General features: G+C 40.0%; 1 protein-coding gene across 3 annotated transcripts in view; it reads right to left on the bottom strand.

Moving 5' to 3' along the window:
- Positions 1-19,667, bottom strand: part of mcc (MCC regulator of WNT signaling pathway) — a 133,401-nt gene that overhangs the window by 80,223 nt on the left and 33,511 nt on the right. The window contains exon 1 of one of the 3 annotated variants that reach the window (XM_072281399.1): positions 724-1,082. The exons of the other annotated variants lie outside the window; for them this stretch is intronic. Coding sequence (XP_072137500.1) covers positions 724-798 — 75 coding nt within the window. The 5' untranslated portion in view covers positions 799-1,082. Of the gene's footprint in view, positions 1-723; positions 1,083-19,667 lie in introns of those variants that run through there. 3 annotated transcript variants of the gene reach the window in all.

Raw genomic sequence — 19,667 nt, 5'->3', positions numbered from 1 at the left:
AGAAATTGAATCCTACTTATGTCAAAAAACAGGAAGTTAGCTTGTTTAAAAAGACCAATATATGAGGTCAATTAAATCTCCATCACCCCCAAATGCGAACACACAAAGGCATAGTTAAACTCCATGCTGGAAATAATTCCACTAAATGAACACCGAATTTACAGCACAACATCAAATTCTACCTCTGAGACAATGTCCTTACCTCAGCAAAATTTAAATATTTGACGTGGAGGAGGATTGCTGATAAAACATAAAGAAACGACTTCCAGTTAGTCTTTCATTACAGCATTAAACTCCCAAACAGCCTTCACTTCCTGACCCTGCCCCCAGTTAGCAAAACAATCAAATCCATCCTGACATCTGGAATATCACTGTCTGCCAAACGGAAGAGAGAATGAAGACTTAAAGCTGCTGTCGGTATTTGTAATTTACTGCAGATTTTAATTTTAAGCTTTTCAATTATTGTATAATGAACAATGGATTTTGAACTTTAACCAGTGTAACCATTTGATGCAAAAGGAACCTCTTTCAAAATACCATGTATCCTACACAAATTTCTCAAAGCGATTTATATTCCTGACAAATCTAAACAAGTAACCTGCTAAATGCAAAAGTATTCATATCATTTCCTGATGAATGCTTTAGAAGTCCAAAAACACAGAACACTGTCCATTAAAGTTTCATCTACCCCACAATCCTGTTCCTTAGTTATGCAGCTCTCACCTCATTTTTCTCTGCCATTGAATTAGTTCCACGTTTAACTTCAACTCCGGAGTCCATAATGCTGACTTTTGGCATGCAGAATTGCAATTTCCCGGAATTTAAGTCATATATATAGTGCAAATGCTTCCAGCTTCTTCTGTCTGCCACATTCCAGCAAAGCCAGCCATTTTCAGCCCAAAACGGACTCGCAGCCTGAATTAATGATGCAAGCCTGCTGACATTCTCTGCAAGCCAAACACCTTCCACTTAAAAAATAATTCAATGTAAAGTAACATATTGTCAGCATGTGATAACATAGGGTGAACAATTAATAATATGTCGGTTAAAATTTTGCCCAGAAGTTGCCCAGCCCTGCTGTTATGCTCTCTTAAAAGACAAGTCAGTGCTATAGTACCTCCCCCACAGTTTATGCTGCTGTTTAGCAGCTAGATTGAAGGCACCTCCCAGAGGAACTGAAAGTACTGCCTTTCTGGTGGGGTTGTCATGCATAGAGCAGTAAAGCAGCAAGCCATCCATCTCCTTCATCGAAAGAAAGGTTTGTTTACAGAAATTAGATTTCTACTGCATTTAATTCAGGACTGTAGTTATTACGCACTGCAAATCAAGGTGCTTTATAAATTAAATCTAGCTGTTCCCTGTCTGCTATGGTGCAGACAAGCCAGACTGTGTGGCAGAATCTTAATCAGTAATGGATGCAGTTTTTTTAAAATTTCAATGTTCTAAATTTTTTGCCTATCTAAACCTTCAGATTTTCTTTTTATATAATATTTATAAATCATTCATTACAAGTCTCATTTCATTCTCAGAAAATACTTCCCACATTAAAAATATTATCGTGGGTACCATTACTGAACATTTCTGCAATGACTTAGCACATTCTCTCACACATGCATTAACCAAACTAAAATGACTTCCATTTATATAGCACCCTATACATTGCAAAATTGTACCAAAGTGCTTTAGAGAGTACCAACTTCCAAAAGAAAACTGACACTGCCAAAGCTACAAGAATATGAAAATCTAAATCCTGATATTTGAGATAGGCTTTATGATGAGCCTTAAAGGACAAATGAAAGGTAGGGAAGCGGAAAGGTTTTAGGAAGGAATTCCAAAGCCTTGGATCAGGCCACAATAAATCACATCAGGTACGGCAATTAAATTCAGGGACAGAGAAGACATGAGAATAAAGAAATGGCTATGTCAGGAAGAGTAACAGAGTTGAGAAAGGACAGGCTGAACAGGGAGAGATTTGAAAGGATGAAAATGTTCAAGTCAAGACATTGTAAGTCAGCAAACACAAGGTGTGGGAATTAGATTTTACAGCAGTTGAGGGACTGACAGCAGTCTTTTTAATTACTTCACATTTATGAAGGGTGAACTGTAAGGTATATTCTAAGGCAGTAATATACTGACAACTGCATTGCTGCTGCTTCCTACACTCACAGAGAACTCAAAAATTTCATTATTTTTGCTGCTAATTTCCACTTTCACAAGGATCACCTCAGATTTTTCACTTACTATCCCTTTCCAGATCTCCCCAACAGAGAACGGAGTCACCACAAACATCTATGCTCACAAACTCCCATAGATATCTTGACTATACTACCTCCAATTCTGCCCCCCTAAGAGCTCCATTTCATTCTCCCAGTCCCTTTATTTGCATTGCATTTGCTCTGATGAGACTTTACAAAAGGGTGCCTCTGAAACATCATATCTCATCTATTTCTCACACCTTTCCTTCCACCCACTCTCAGAGAGCCCAGAGCAAAGACCAAAGACCAAGTACCCCATGAGCTTTACCTTCCACCCACCAACCTCTGCCTTCCTCAATTCCCACCAATTTCAACAAGATACTACCAACAAGCAGATCTTCCCTTCCTCCTATATTCAGCATTACAAAGAGACTGTTCCAATCACAATTTCCTGTTCTACTCATCATCCCCATCAACCACACTTAGGGAACTGCAAAAGATGTAATATCTATTCTTTCACTGTTTCACTTTCTGCCATTAAGGATTCTGAACAATTCTTTCAGAAGAAAATGTGCCCTGCTCTCATTTCTTCTACAGTTGACCCTCCTTATCCACGAGGGATTGGTTCCGGGACCCCTTGCAGATACCAAAAAACACGGATGCTCAAGACCCCTATTCAACCTGTCCCAATGCAGTGGACCTTAGGACCCAGCGGAACCCCGGACCTTATTTAACCTGTCTCAGTGTGGTGGACATTAGGACCCGGCGGCAGAGCTCTGAATCTGCAGGGTTTCTGTTCACAAAAATAATCACGATCGCGATTTAAAATAAAGTGGAAACAATAAAGCAATCAGAAAGAGGTGAAACGCCATCGGTCATTGGAAAAGTGTTAGGCTACAGTCGGTCAACGATCAGAACAATTTTAAAGGATAAAATGAGAAAGGCCCTGCCTGATTAAAGTTACAATTATTACTAAGCAACGCAGTGGTTTAATTATTGGGTTTTGGGTTTTAGATTAGATTCAACTTTATTGTCATTGTGCCGAGTACAGATACAAAGCCAATGAAATGCATTTAGCATCTGACCAGAAATGCAAAGAATAGTGTTATTTACAAAATAACTGTGAATAAAAAAAGTGCTACAGCACACAAATATAAAAGTACTGAGACAGTACAATACGGATGCAATACTGCTTAGTGCTGTGATGAGAGGTTCAGCAGTGTCACAGCCTCAGGGAAGAAGCTCTTCCTGTGCCTGCTGGTGCGGGAGCGCAGGCTCCTGTAGCGCCTACCAGATGGGAGGAGAGTAAAAAGCCCATGGTTAGGGTGGGATGCACCCTGATAATGCTTTCTGACCCTCCACATCAACCCGGCACAGATGACAGTGCGCTCGGGAACGATCTACCACTGGATCGAACTCGGGGACTTCCATTCCCGAGCCCAGCGCTGAAACATACGTTTCTTAAGTATTTTATATGCATAGTAAGGTAAAATATATACTATATACTAAGACAAATGTTTGACTAACTGACGCTAAATAATACCAGATGTACCTGTTCCGACTCACTTAGTAAGAGAACTTCCGGTTTTTTTTCCAATCCTGATCCACAATAACCTACACACATCCTCCCGTATACTTTAAATCATCTCTAGATTACTTAAAATACCTAATACAATGTAAATGTTATGTAAAATAGTTATTGTACTGCATTATTTAGGGAATAATGACAAGAAAAAGAAAAGTCTGTACATGTTCAAACTACAAGTGCTGGAAGAGCACTTCTGGGTTTTCTCGATTCGTGGTTGGTTGAATTCGCGCATGCTGACCTCGCAGATAAGGAGGGCTGACTGTAATGCAGTGTACTGCATTCAGTATCCACAATGAAATCCCCCTCACATCAGAAAGGAAACACACATTAGGTGGCTGCTTTGTGGAGCCCCTGGGTTCAGTTTGAAGGGTCAACCCCAAAGCTTCCTGTTGCAAACTGCAATCTATCAATTTGTGGTCTTCTATATACAGTGCCAACCTTTTTTGCACTGCGGACCGGTTTAATATTGACAATATTCTTGCGGACCGGCCGACCCCGGGGGGGGGGGGGGGGGGGGGTAGGGTTACCAACGGACCAGAGTAGCAGTCAAATACGTTGTGTTTACCCCGAGAAAGACTACAATGACCACGAAGCCTTGCGCGTACATGCCGATTTTTTTCCCCACGAGTCGTTTTTAGCAATTCTGTTTGGGCGGGGTGGTGTTAATCATGACCGGAATTTGGTGATAAGTGGCTAATACACTCAATCTCGTTTCTAAATTCTAACAAATTTAATATTAAACACACAGCGCATATTTTCCTCGCATGAATATAGTGATAAATCAATTATCAGGGGAGGACAGGGGAGCTTGAAGTAAGTGTTGAACGAACTTCCAGTAGAAGTGGTAGAGGCAGGTTCGATGTTGTCATTTAAAGTTAAATTGGATAGGTATATGGACAGGAAAGGAATGGAGGGTTATGGGCTGAGTGCAGGTCGGTGGGACTAGGTGAGAGTAGCGTTCGGCACAGACTAGAAGGACAGAGATGGCCTGTTTCCATGCTGTAATTGTTATATGGTTACATAAGTCACTTATAAGTCAATAGCATCATAACATTTTAAGTAACGTTTGGATATTAAACACACAGCACACATTTTCCCCGTATGAACATATAAAATCATTGCAACACACCAATATCGCTGAATCAGTGGGAGCCCTGGGCTTGTTTCCCTGCAACAAGACGATCCTATCGAGTTATCCATGCGAGATAGCGATACTCGAAGGGGGTTCCTTATGTCCAGTCTATTCCGCAATTTAGTTTTCATTGCATTCATTGCAGAGGTATGGTGGAAATGGAAACAACGTTTTCAGTGCTTTCGTGGCTACCTCAGGATACTTAGCCTTGACTTTGATCCAGAATGCCGGCAGAGATGTTATGTCAAACATACTTTTCTGCCCGCTGTCATTTGCAAGCTCGAGGAGTTGATCTCCTTCCCGCGCTGACATGGATGACACGCGAGTAATGACCTCGTGTGCATTCAAGCTCAACAGTAGGCATGACAGGGAATGAGGAAAGGTGCAGCTGACTCATATCGCCAAATCATATTGTTTCCTCGCGGCCCAGTAGCACATGCTTTGCGGCCCGGTACCGGTCCACGGCCGGGTGCTTGGGGACCGCTGTTCTATAATGTTTAAATTGCAGGTCAAGGAACAGCATCTCATTTTCCATCTTGGACATGTTGCAACCTTCCAATCTCAATATGAAACTCTACAACTTTCAGATAACTTATTTCTTCAGTCTGCATCAGAACTGCACATTTCTGTTTTAAGTTATCCATGCCAGATAATGGTTTTTTAACCTCTCATGAGCATGCACCAACCTACTGGGCATGCCCTCCACCCTGCACATAACATCTTTTACAATCTTTTGCTTGCATACTTATTTTTAAACAGCCTCATTAATCCATCCACCGGATGACTTCTACATGTTATTACTATAGCAACTCTAAAAGTATTCACACCCTTAGGAACTTTTCATGTTTTGTTGCTTTACAGCATTGAATCACAGTGGATTTATTTCAGCTTTTTTTGACAATGATCAACAGAAAAGACTCTTTTGTCTCAAAATGAAAACAGATCTCTACAAAGTGATCCAAATTAATTACAAATATAAAAGACAAAATAATTGATCGCATAAGTATTCATTTCCTTTAATATGACATACCAGACCATCACTGGTGCAGCCTATTGCACCAAATGCAAAGAACTTTCTACAGGGGCACAATTGACAGCATCCTAACTGGCTGCATCACTGCCTGATACGGGAACCATACCTCCCTTAATCACATGTTTCTGCAGAGTGTGGTGCAGAAAGCCCAGTGCATCTGTAGTTGTGAACTTCCTATGATTCATGACATTTACAAAGACAGGTGTGAGAAAAAGGCCCAAAGGATTAGCGTGGACCTGAGTCACCCAAACCACAATCTATTCCAGCTGCTACCATCCGGGAAACGTACCGCAGCATATAAACCAGGACCAACAGGCTCTGGGACAGTTTCTTCCACCAGGCCATCAGACTGATTAACTCACGCCGATCTCAAGGTATTTCTATGTTACAATGACTGTTCTATTTATTATAAATTACCAGAATTGCACATTGCACATTTAGACAGAGATATAACGTAAAGATTTTTACTCATGTATGTGAAGGATGTAAGAAATAAAGTCATTCAATTCAATATTGGTTTTAGAAGTCACATAATTAGTTAAATGGAGATCACTGTGACCATTCAAGATGTTTCAATTGATTGTAGTACAAATACACTTTTAACTGGAGGATCCAACTGTTGGTGAGTCACATTCATATGTCTTGTTTCAAATATAAACTCTTGATCTTTAATTTCAGAGGTTTTCTGGTTGAAATTGCCACCCCTGTAAATATTAATTCATTTCAAACTTTTTTTCTATATGCTCCAGTGTATCAATTCATGTTCATCCATTGTATTTATTTTAGCTGACCAGCAATGGCTTGCTGTACTGGAATGCCTTGCTTTGCCCTGCTCTCTCTAACCTTTTCCAGCTTCTGAAAAATTTCACTCTTACATTTTTGGTTGCTTTTGCATTCTTGATTTTCATCTCTACGCTATTGGCATCCATATCTTCAGCTACCTAGATATTAATCTCTGGAATTCATTTCCTGAGCTGGTTCAGGTGATTACTACTTTATTGGATATTCCTTAAAATTCACTACATTGCTTTGATATTTGATCACATGTTTTATTGCTGCTCTATAAAATTTTGTTTCACACTTATGAATTTGGGCTGCTTCATGGCACTAAAGATGTAGTTCATTAACTAAAGATTAGTTAATCCTGTTATATAAGATTTGTGCCCTTTCTTGCTTCGACCTACAACACTGAGTAGGCCCTTCGAGCTGCACAGCCCAGCAATCCCCCAATTTAATCCTACCCCTATTACAGGACAGTTTACAATGACCAATTAACCTTCCAACTGGCACGTCCTCGGAGTGTGGGAGGAAACTCATGCGGTCACAGGGAGAACACACAAACTCCTTACAGGCAGTGGCAGGAATTGAACACTGTACTGTAAAGCGATGTGCTAACCACTACGCTACCGTGCTGCCTCAATATAAAACTAAGCACAGAACATATCACGTTTAAAGTGGTTGTGGTTCAAATATTCCCAAATCTAACATCACCGAATTACTACATTCTGTCCTGGCCCCCACCCCCAGTCCAGGAAGTATTCACTCACTTTAATGTAACACACTAAATCATTACTGGTGCAGCCAACTGGTTTTAGAATTCACATAATTAGTTAAATTAAGGTCACTTGTCAAGTCAAGTCACTTCTTATTGTCATTTCAACCATAACTGCTGGTACAGAACATAGTAAAAATGAGACAACGTTTTCCAGGACCATGGTGCTAACGAAACAATACAAAAAATACACTGAACTACGTAAGAAAAAACACAAAAACTACACTAGACTACAGACCTATCCAGGACTGCATAAAGTGCACAAAACAGTGCAGGCACTACAATAAATAATAATAATAAATAATAAACAAGACAGTCGGCACAGTAGAGGGTATAGTAGGTTGGTGTCAAGCCAGGCTCTGGGTATTGAGGAGTCTGATGGCTTGGGGGAAGAAACTGTTACATAGTCTGGTCGTGAGAGCCCGAATGCTTCGGTGCCTTTTCCAGATGGCAGGAGGGAGAAGAGTTTACATGAGGGGTGCGTGGGGTCCTTCATAATGTTGTTTGCTTTGCGGATGCAGCGTGTGGTGTAAATGTCTGTGATGGCGGGAAGAGAGACCCCGATGATCTTCCCAGCTGACCTCACTATCCGCTGCAGGGTCTTGCGATCTGAGATGGTGCAATTTCTGAACCAGGCCGTGATGCAGCTGCTCAGGATGCTGTCAATGCAACCTCTGTAGAATGTGGTGAGGATGGAGGGGTGGGAGATGGATTTTTCTCAGCCTTCACAGAAAGTAGAGATGCTACTGGTGTTGAGGGACCAGGTGAGATTCTCTGCCAGGTGAACACCAAGAAATTTGGTGCTCTTGACGATCTCTATGGAGGATTCGTCGATGTTCAGCGTGCAATCAAGGTGTTTCAATTGATTGTAGTAAGAACACATCTGTATCTGGAAGGTCCAACTGCTGGTGAGTCAGTATCCTGGCAAAAACTACACCATGAAAACAGAAGAACACTCCAAGCAACTCCACAAAAATGTTATTGAAAAGCACAAGTCAGGAGATGGATCGAAGAAAATTTCCAAATCATTGAATATCCCCTGAAGTACGGTTAAGTCAATCATCAAGAAATGGAAAGAATATGGCACAGCTGTAAATCTGCCTAGAGCAGGCCGTCCTCAAAAACTGAATGACCATGCAAGAAGGGGACAAGTGAGGGAGGTCACCAAGAGGCCCACTGCAACTCTGGAGGAATTACAAGCTTTAGTGCCCGAGACGGGAGAGACTACGCATACAACAACTGTTGTCCAGGTGTTTCACAAGTCGCAGCTTTATGGGAGAGTGGCAAAGAGAAAGCCACTGTTTAAAAAAAACTCACATGAAATCTCGGCTAGTTTGCCAGAAGGATTGTAGGAAACTCTGAAGTCATCTGGAAGAACGTTCTATCATCTAATTAAAACAAATTTGAACTTTTTGACTATCAGACTAAACATTATGTTTGGCCACCGCACATAATCAAAAACACACCATTCCTACCAGGAGCATGGTGGTGGCTGCATCATGCCGTGGGGATGCTTCACTGCAGCAGGCCCTGGAAGGCTTATGAAGGTAGAGGGTAAAATGAATGCAGCAAAATACAGGGAATTCCTGAAGGAAAATTTGATGCAGTCTGCAAGAGAACTGCGACTTGGGAGAAGATTGGCTTTCCAGCAAGACAATGACCCCAAGCATAAAGTCAAAGCTACACAGGAATGGCTTAAAACCAAAGTTAATAGTCTCACTTATTCTAACTTTTTTTTAAGCCCTTCTTGACTGATTTAGTTTTTAAAGAATAGGACAGGTGGGTATTAAATGTTTTTGGGATGTTTGCTGGAGGAAATCTTTTTTCATTTGAGCAATTGTCAGCTAAATATAATCTACCCAAAACTCACTTTTTTGGATATCTAACAAATCAGAGGCTTTCTAAGATCTCAATTATGTACATTTCCTATAAGCTCAGTTAAGAACTTACTGGACGTAATTTTCAATTTGACACCTTTTCATAATGGTTCAAAATCTAATATTTATGGCATGCTACTGGGAACAAGATTTACAGACATCAATATCTGAGGAAACTTGGAATGAAATTTTTAAACTGGTTAATACTTCATCATTATGTGCTCACTATTCCCTCATACGATTTAAGGTGGTACATAGAGCTCATATGACTAAGGATAAGCTATCTCGTTTTCATTCGGATATATCTCCCTACTGTGACAGATGTAATAATGCAGAAGCAATTCATGTGTTTTGGACTTGTCCAAGGCTTGAAAAATATTGGAAGGAAGTTTTTCAAACTTTTTCTTTACTTTTCAAAGTCAATTTTAAGCCTAATCCTCCAACAGCCCTATTTGGTATTGTTGCCAGACAAGATATCAAGCTGAAGACATCTGATTTACATATTTTGGCCTTTAGCTCTCTTATAGCTAGGAGGGCGCTTTTGTTTAAATGGAAAGATGTTTTTCCTCCTACTCATGCCCAATGGTTATGCAACGTTATGTCATGCGACGTTATGTCATGCTTAGATTTAGAGAAGATTCATTGCTCAATTCCTGAATCTCGTCAAAACTTTCAAACATTGTGGGGACTTTTTCTGAATTATTTTCGGGACCTTTTCTGAATTATTTTCAAAACCTTCAATTCATTGTTTAAATTCAGATGTTGGCTATTATTATTTTTTATTATTTGAGAAGGTATTTTACCTTTTTACTCCTTAGTAAACAGCTTCAGTCTTGGTAGGGGTTAGATTCTTTTTTTGTAATAAATTATAGTAGTATATTTCAATATAACTATTAACTTACATGACTACAGGGTAATGAGATTGTTATTATGGGTAGATATAATGTAATTGGTAGGTTTTTTAAAAATCTTTTTTGACCTTTTATAAATACTTCCTTGTACTCTGTATTCTTCTATGTAGAAACTAATACAAATATTGGAAAGAAAAACAAAGTCAGTGTCCTAGAATGGCCAAGTCAGAGTCCAGACTTCATCCCAATTGAGAATTTGTAGTAGGAATTGAAAAAGGTTGGTCACTCACAGTCCACATGCAACCTGACAGAGTTTGAGCAGTTTTGTAAAGAATGAGGATAAATTACAGTGTTCAGATGTACAAAGCTGATAGTAGATGCACCTTTGGCAGCAATTACAGCTTTGAGTCTGTGTGTATAGATCTCTAAATACTGACTTGAAGGTGGTGAATACTTATGCAATCAATTATTTTGTGCTTTATATTTGTAATTAATTTAGATCACTTTGTAGAGATCTGTTTTCACTTTGACATGAGAGTCTTTTTCTGTTGATTAGTGTCAAAAAAAAAGTGCCAAATTAACTCCACTGTGATTCAATGTTGTAAAACAATACTTAACACCATGGTTAAGATTTTTACTGTTGTGTTGTAGGTATTTCATTTTAGTAGTTCTGTAAGAGCAGTCTGTTCTGCTTTTAGGCTGCTTCAGTTAAGATAAGATAAATTCAGCTAAGATAAGGGGCTTTGTTGTTCAATTTAGGAATGTGGTGTCAGCCAGTCAGGGTGGTGGAATTGGGAAAAGGTTCCAGAGAATGCTGCGGGGGAGGGGGCAGCTTTTGTGAGAAACAGGTGGGGGTCAAGGTCTTTTTCAGCAGGAGCTGGAAGAAGCCAGGATGGAAGACGGCTGAGGATGCCATCCTTATAGCATAAGGTGCTTTCTGCAGGTGAATGGCTTCAATGAGGAAGGACCAATACTCCCGTGGGAGAGCCCATTTGTTCAAGGTGGATTTTGAGCAACATTCGGAAAGTGGTGTGCTTTCACACAGACCAAGGGTCCAGCGCACGAGTTAAAGACAAGATAAACTGTAACTTATGTGCACATATGACTGTTCAATTATAATGGGCCCTTTCTGTTTCTTTCTTTCTTTACTTTAATAACTCTTTTGTTAAGTTAACATTCATAAATATGCTTTCTATATAATTGTTTGCAGTGTACAATCTCTTATTTCTTGCCAATGGGTGATTGCGGGGCGGGGGGGGGGGGAGAGCACTAAATTACACAGCATTCACACAAAAGTTTGGGTTGGCGAGACATCCCAACCTCATGCGCTTGGCGGGACCAAAGTCGTAACACATTTGTCATATAGAGCCTGAGAAAGGTGATTTCCTCATTGTGGAGTCGTGACCGTTAGCAAGGGGCTAATGAGCTGCATTTCCGGAGACGCCCAGTGAAAAGGAGTTTCAAATAAAACATGGAAACTTCTTTGGGGGGGGGGGGGGAAATAATTTTTATAGGCACTGCATTTCTTTTGACCTACTCATACTAAACCCCAACTGATATACAGCTTTCCCTAGCCCTGACAAATGATCTTCAACCTGAAATAATAACAGTTTCTACTATCAAAGTCGCTGCCTTACCTACTGTTTCCAGCATTTTCTGTTTTACTTTTATTGTAAGGTACTCCTGATCAGCAAATCTGATAACAAAGACTCAGTTTATCTACCACTAAATCCTTCATCTAGACAAGCTTAAAGTCAGATGAATCTAGTGTATATACAAATTCAATGAAGGATCAAAATGTCATTAACACTGCAAAATGTCTGATTAAGCTTCAAGCTGCTACCATGAAGGATGACAGAATTTGCACTGGAGAGTAAACAGAGTAAAATTCTATTCCTTTATATTTGCATGTCAAGCAATATGACCAGTTCGAATAAGAGGAGGTGTTACGACAGGTGGAAGAGAAGTAAAGCTGGGTGTCATCAGCAGTCAAGCACCATTCTTCCCATCTAAAGAGAGATCATGCAGTTGAGAAGTATGGAGAGGGTTAGGACAGTGGTCCCCAACCTCCAGGCTGCGGACTGATACCGGGTCGTGAAGCATGCAGAAGTGCAGCGGTAGCGGGAATGCACCCAGCACATCTTTAAGAAAAAACCCGAAATAAACAAGCTAATTAATTAGTTGGCACCCAGAAGCCAGTCTTCATTAGAGGAACTGAGGTGGAGAGGGTCAATAACTTTAAATTCTTCGGCATTAAGGATCGATGTTTCTCTCTCTCTGAAAAGTGTCAGAAGATCTGTCCTGAGACCAGCACGTAACTGTCATTACAAAGAAAGCACGGCAGCGCCTATACTTTATTAGAAGTTTGTGTAGATTCACCTCGATCCTGACAGCCCTGCCTTTTCAGCCTGTCTGGGCTGGCGTTTAAATTGACCAAACAATGGAACAGCTAAAGGCTCCAGCGCCCTGGAAAGAGGAGTGAACATCGCGTAGAGCAAGTGAAGTCGGCAATCGCTTCTGATCTGGGTGGACATTTAGGCACCTAATTAATTAGCTTGTTTATTTCGGCTTTTTTCTTAAAGATGTGCTGGGTGCGCTCCGGCTACCACTGCACCCCTGCATGCCTCGCGGCCCGGTATCGATCCGCAGCCCAGAGGTTGGGGACCACTGGGTTAGGAGATAGGACTGGGACTATATTGAGAGTTAAAACCAGAGGAAACCCTGTGGACACAGAAAGAGAATCCATTACTGGTGTTCAAATTGATAAGTGAGTGCTTTTTCGTCCAACTGGCAGAGTGTAAACAGCCAAAAGGAGAAGAATATGATCAACTGTATTGAAGGTTGCAGGCAGGTAGAGAATGACAAGAAGGAAGAGATTACATTAATTACAATCACATTCATCACTGGTGACTCTACTCATTGCTATTTTGGTACCATTATAGAAGCGGAAACCTTGTCAGAAGAATTCAGGTTGTTAAGCATGACGATCACAAATTTGGTTCAAGAATGTAAAAGTGATCTGAAATGGTAATGTACATTTTGCAAGGTTGGAAAGGTTTAACTTTTTTTGTAAATTGTGGGGTGACCACAACAGATTTGAAAGAGGGGGGGATCATTCAAAAATATATGCTCGCACTGCAGCCTGAAAGGGAAGATAGGTGGTTTCACATGAGAAAATCATCAGATGATGGAAATCAAAGCAACACACACGAAATGCTGGAGGACTCAGCAGGCCAGGCAGCATCAATGGAAAAGTAAACTGTCGACTTTTCGGGCTAAGACCCTTCATCAGGACTGTTTCTTCGTCAGATGGGTGGTTTGCAGTTCAAGTCAAGAGAACAAGAGACAGCTTTCACAGGTCATGGTTCAATTCTGAAGGAGGAGTATAAAGGAGATTAGATGAAGATAGGAGTTTGCAGTTGGAGCTAGGATAAACAAAGATATACAATTTGAAGGGCTGTATTACAATTTTCCACCCCAACACAATTTTTCCCAAAGTAAAGCTTACCTTGACTAATATTAAATAGTTATATTACCAAGATAAATATTTTTAAAACTTATCTCACTGAAATAGGAAATGCCAGTTCAACCATGAAATTTTTGAAAACAGGGGAATTTGCAAGTAGAACCATCTTTATTTCTTACAGTTAAAAAATCAGTAATGCACAGGAAATATTTCAGGTATTGCATCACAGAACCAAATTCTATGAATCCTATTAAATAGCACTGAATGAGTAACAAGCCTATTCTCCAAAATGAACAAGTACATCCATTAACAAACTCAACAACAGGAAATGATACTCCCATCCCAGGTGAAGAATTAAGAATTTAATCATTTGGAAATGAAGAACACAGTGCTAATTTAAAAGCTGATAATGATATTGCAAACACAAACTATCTCAAGATTATCTAGACAATCTAGACAAAATTGAAGTACACAATGCTTCAATAAGATGAAGAGTAAATTTCTTAATGAACTGCTAACCATTAGGCATACAGAAGATAGCTATTTTATGTTAAAGGAGTATTTTGTTAGTTGATTTGTCTATTCCAATGTATTAGTACAACTGCATGAGGAGGTTTGGCAGTCTTGTACATCTTGTTTTGGATATTTCAGCACAATTCTATGAAACTTGTTTATTTTATTTAGAAATACAGTGTGGAACAGCCCATCAACCCATAAACTTAACACTATTCTAATCACAGGACAATCTACAATGACTAATTAACCTACCAAACGGTATGTCCTTGGACTGTGGGAATAAACTCGAGCACCTAGAGGAAACCCATGCAGTTAAGGGAAGAATGTACAAAATCTTTATAGTTGACACTGGAATTGAACTCTGATGCCCTGAGCTATAATAGTCAAGCTAACTGCTGTGGTGCCCCACTGGACCAGTCGTGGAAATGATATCGACCTCGGAAAAAGTAGCATACATCCAGGGCACTGGAAAGTAACCTCTTTTTCAAGAGGAGAAATAGGGATAATCTAGGAAATTATATGTTGATGAGCATCACAGCAATGGCAAGTAAACTACTGAAGAGGATTTAGCCATGTTTGGAAAAACATTGCCTGACTAAGGACAATCACCATGGCTTTGTGCAGGACAGGTCATGTCTTACAAATTTGATTGAGCTTTTTTTTTTTAAAAGAATGGAAGTGACCAAGGTGATTGATGAGGGCTATTGGATATTGACTACATATTCTTTACTAAAGTATTTGACAAGATCTCGCAAGGAAGGTTAATCAGGAAGATTAAAGTGCATAAAATCTACAGTGACTTTATAGAAAAGAGAATATCTGCAGATGCTGGAGTGGGACAGTTGGCAGAGGAGTAAAAGAGGCAAGGTGGGAGGGGGGGAATGGCCAGGTGCAGACACACCCAGTCCTGAGACACCAGGCAAAGACATTTGATTCTAAACAATTGGTTTATTGATCATTACAGAATGTCTAACATGAGGAAATCTGCAGATGCTGGAGATACAAAGCAACACACACAAAATGCTGGAGGAATTCAGCAGACCAGGCTGCATCTATGGAAAAGAGTAAATAGTTGATGTTTTGGGCTGAGACCCTTTTTCAGGACTGTGTGCAATGCTAATTACCCCATTACATGAGGGATGTGTGTGGCACGTGGCCAAGTGGTTAGGGCGTTGGGCTCACGAGCTGAAGGTCGTGGGTTCGAGTCTCAGCCAAGGCAGCATGTTGTGTCTTTGAGCAAGGCACTTAACCACACACTGCTCCAGTTCACCCAGCTGAAAATGGGTACCAGCAAATGCTAGCTGGGGGTTAACCTCGTGATAGACTGGCATCCTATCCGGGGTGGGGGGGGGGGGTGTCTCGTACTCTCAGTCGCTTTATGCCACAGAAACTGGCATAAGCACCGGTCTGATGGGCCACAAGGCTCGGGACAGACTTTAACTTTAACTAATGAAGGATGTAGAGGAGATGCTTTAGAAAGAGTACAGAAGAGATTTGCCAGGGTTAGGGTGTATTAGCTACAAAGTTGGACAAATTTGGATTGTTTACTCTTGGGAGGAGATCTGATAAAAATGTATAACATTATCAGAAGCAGTGGCAGGGTAAATTCTTTTCCTCAGAGTAAAAATGTCAAAAAAATAGAGGACATGCAACTTAAGGTGAGAGGGGGAAAAGTTTAAAGGAGATGTGTGGGGCAGGTTTCTTCATTTCTTTCCCCCTCCCACACAAACACATAGCATTAGGTGCCTGGAACAACCTGTCAGGAGTAACGGTGGAAGCAGATATGATAGTGGATTTCAAGAGGCTTTTAGAGAGGTGCGTGAACATGCATGTAATGGAAGGATGTGGATCATGTGTATGCCAGAAGAAATTTAGTTGAATTTGGCGTTGTGCTCTGCAGATAGTGTGGGCCGAAGGGCCAGTTTCTTTGCTGTACTTTTTATTTTCTATTCTTTCTCCATTTGGTCTACAAGTTGTTCTTTGCTACACAAGACCAAATTAATTGTAGCCCATAGCAAAAACTGCAATCTATTAAAAGCAAAGATGCTAAATTTATAAACACAAGAGATTCTGCAGATGCTAGAAATCCAGAGCAACACACGCAAAATGCTGGAGGAACTCAGCAGGTCAGACAGTATCTATTGAAATGATAAGCAGTCAACGTTTCGAGCTGAGAGACTAAAATTATACTTAAATTATGTTACCAAAATAGCTATCAATTTCATTATTACCCTAAATGGCATCATACGTTAGAAAGTCTGATTTTGAAGGATTATCCAGCAATGTTATTGAAATTTCTATAATGAATGATTTCTTATAAATAGTATGTATTTTGATGGCACAATTCAGCAGAAAACATCCAAATTGGTCAGAAAACTAACCGGAGGGCATTGGTTAAGCTCTTCCACTTCAAAACATAGTTAAATAGAGGTGAAAGCTCTATTAAATTTGCTAAAATGTTTTAATAAATTAATTTATGCTGGATTTAAGAAATATCAAATAACAACAATGCATGTTATAAATTTATATAAACAATACCATCATTTTCAATTATTTTCTACAAGACTTGCAACACTTATTAAACAGCTAATTCATTAAGTATCATTATTTAAACTCAATATAATTTTCCTCAGTTAAAAGTAGTCATTGGTTCACCACTTCTACAAAATGATAAATTTAATTGCTGCGTTACAGTTGCAGAGGCTTTGGAGAGGATGTAAGAGAAGTTTACAGTTTGTTATCTGGTTTAGAGGGCATAGCTATGAGGAGATTGTACAAATCTGGATTGTTTTCTCCAGAGCATCACAGGCTGAGAAATGGCCTGACTGTACTATACAAAACTATGGGAGGCACAGATAAAAGAGAGACTTTTCCCCCAGAATGGAAATGCCAATTAGTAGAGGACATAAGCATAATTTGAGATGGAATAAGCTGAAAGAAAATTTGTGAGGCAAGTTTTCTTTTACACAAAAGAGTAGCAGATGTCTGGAATGAGCTCTGAGGGGAAGTGGTGGAAGCAGATATGATAACAGCATGAATAGGGTGAGGAAGGAGAAGTATACACTATGTGCATGCAGACAGCATTTAGCTTAAGTTGGTATCGTAGTCGGCACAGACATTGCTGTGTCGTTCTATGTTAAGAACAGATGCATGACATTTATTTTAAAAAATATAGCAGCATGGTTTAGTTGGATTTTGGTGGATAGGGGTTGACTACTTTTGACACCAGAAGTCCCAATGGCATTCACAACAAGCACTACAAACCAATAAACTGGTTCCAGATTACAAGCTTTAGTTCAAAGCTGAATTATTTTTGCAAAAATAAATGTATTCCCAAACTATCCATGTTGTTTAAAACTCGTGGGTTAAGTACGGGTATTTTATGCGTAACTACTGCAAGCCGCTTCCAGCGGTTGCAAGAATCACTACAAACACACCCACTAGCCTTAATCATCCTGTTACCCTGTAAAAACAATACAATAAATTGGGCTCCACTACTCTTAGCTGCTAATCTGGATCCATACAAATCATTCTAAAAATAATACAACCTGAATTTTGCAGTAAAATTTTAATGAACTTCCAGTATCCATTGACATCAAACAATTAAAATGCAAGAAAGTTCCACATTTCTGTACACACTCATACAAACACAGTTCTTAACCGTGATGAGCTGTGGGAGGTTGTTCTGGTACCAGCAAAGGAAAAGTAAATCCTGGGGCAGGAACAGCTTCTCTATTGATTGCAATGGAAGTACAATGCTGTAAAGAACCAAACAGGGTGGTACGGTTGTGTAGCAGTTACCACAATGCTTTAAAGCACTAATTTTATAAGACTGGGGTTGCATTCCCACCGCTGTCTGCAAGGAGCTTGTACATTCTCCCCATGTGGGTTTTCTCCAGGTGCTCCGATTTCCTCTCACATTTCTAAGATTGTTCTAACCCCAATCAAATTCTATTGCACAGGGCCAGATCAAAACACAGGGAATGGCAGCAATTGATGGAAACCAACTTATTTGCCATAAAATTACCAGCTACAAGTTTTAAGCCCAATCAGACACAGGGACAAATCATGTCCTTTTGCCATTTAAGCTGTGACAGGGAATAATATTAGGTCTGTTTTCCCTGAACAAAGATTGGTTATCCTACAAACAAGTGAAAGATCATAATCTATTTTAAGGAAAAATATTCTGAAGAAGTTTTCCAACAAAATGAAATCCAGAAGGTAGACATTAGCTACGTGCCTCTTAAACCCCTTGACTGGAAAATTGCAAATGTCATTCCACTCTTCAAGAAGGGAAAGAGGCAGAAGAAAAAAAATTATAGGCAGGTAGGCAGTTAGTCTGAAGTCACTGGTTGGGAAGTTGTTGGGAGTCAATTGTTAAGGATGAGGTCTCGGGGTACTTGGAGGCGCATAATAAAATAGGCCATAGTCAACATGGTTTCTCAAGGGAAAATCTTGCCTGACAAATCTGTTGGAATTCTTTGAAGAAATAACAAGCAGAATAAACAAAGGAGAATCAGTTGATGTTGTGTACTTGGATTTTCGGAAGGCCTTTGACAAGCTGCCACACATGAGGCTGCTTAACAAGCTATGAGCCCATGGTATTACAGGAAAGATTCTAACATGGATAAACCAGTGGCTGATTGGCAGGAGACAAACAGTGGGAATAAAAGGAGCCTTTTCTAGCTGGCTAGTGATGATCCACAGGCGTCTGTGTTGGGACCAAATCTTTTTACATTATATGTCAATGATTTAAATGATGAATTGATGGCTTTGTTGCAAAATTTGCAGACAACATGAAGATAGGTGGAGGGCAGGTAGCTTTGAGGAATACAGAGGATATAGAAGGACTTAGACAGATTAGGAGAAAGGGCAAAGAAATAGCAGATGGAATACAGTGTCAGGAAGTGTATGGTCATGCACTTTGGTAGAAGAAATTAAAGGGTTGACTATTTCCTAAATGGAGAGAAAATACAAAAAAACTGAGGTCCAAAGGAACTTGGGAGTCCCTATGCAGGATTCCCTAAAAGTTAATTTGCAGGTTGAGTCTTTGGTGAGGAAGGCAAATGTAATGTTAGCATTCATTTTGAGGAGGACTAGAATATAAAGTCTCAACATTGCACCGTTGCTTTTATAAAGTATTGGTGAGGCCTCACTTGGAGCATCATGAGCAGGTTTGAGCCCCTCATCTTAGAAAAGATGTGCTGGAACTGGACAGCATTCAAAGGAGGTTCATGAACATAATTCCAGGATTGAATGGCTTGTCATATGTATGAAGAGTGTTTAATGGCTCTGGACCTGTAATCACTAGAAATGAGGGGTGACCTCATTGAAACCTATCAAATGGTGAAAGGCCTTGAAAGAGTGGATGTGGAGAGGATGATTCCTATGGTGTGACTGCCAGAGGACACAGCCTCAGAATAGAGGGGCATCCTTTTAGAACAGAGATGAGGAGGA

The sequence above is a fragment of the Mobula birostris genome, chromosome 17 (genome assembly GCF_030028105.1).
Source record: "Mobula birostris isolate sMobBir1 chromosome 17, sMobBir1.hap1, whole genome shotgun sequence".
In the NCBI taxonomy this organism is placed as follows: domain Eukaryota; kingdom Metazoa; phylum Chordata; class Chondrichthyes; order Myliobatiformes; family Myliobatidae; genus Mobula; species Mobula birostris.
This window is presented reverse-complemented; position numbering and strand designations above follow the sequence as displayed.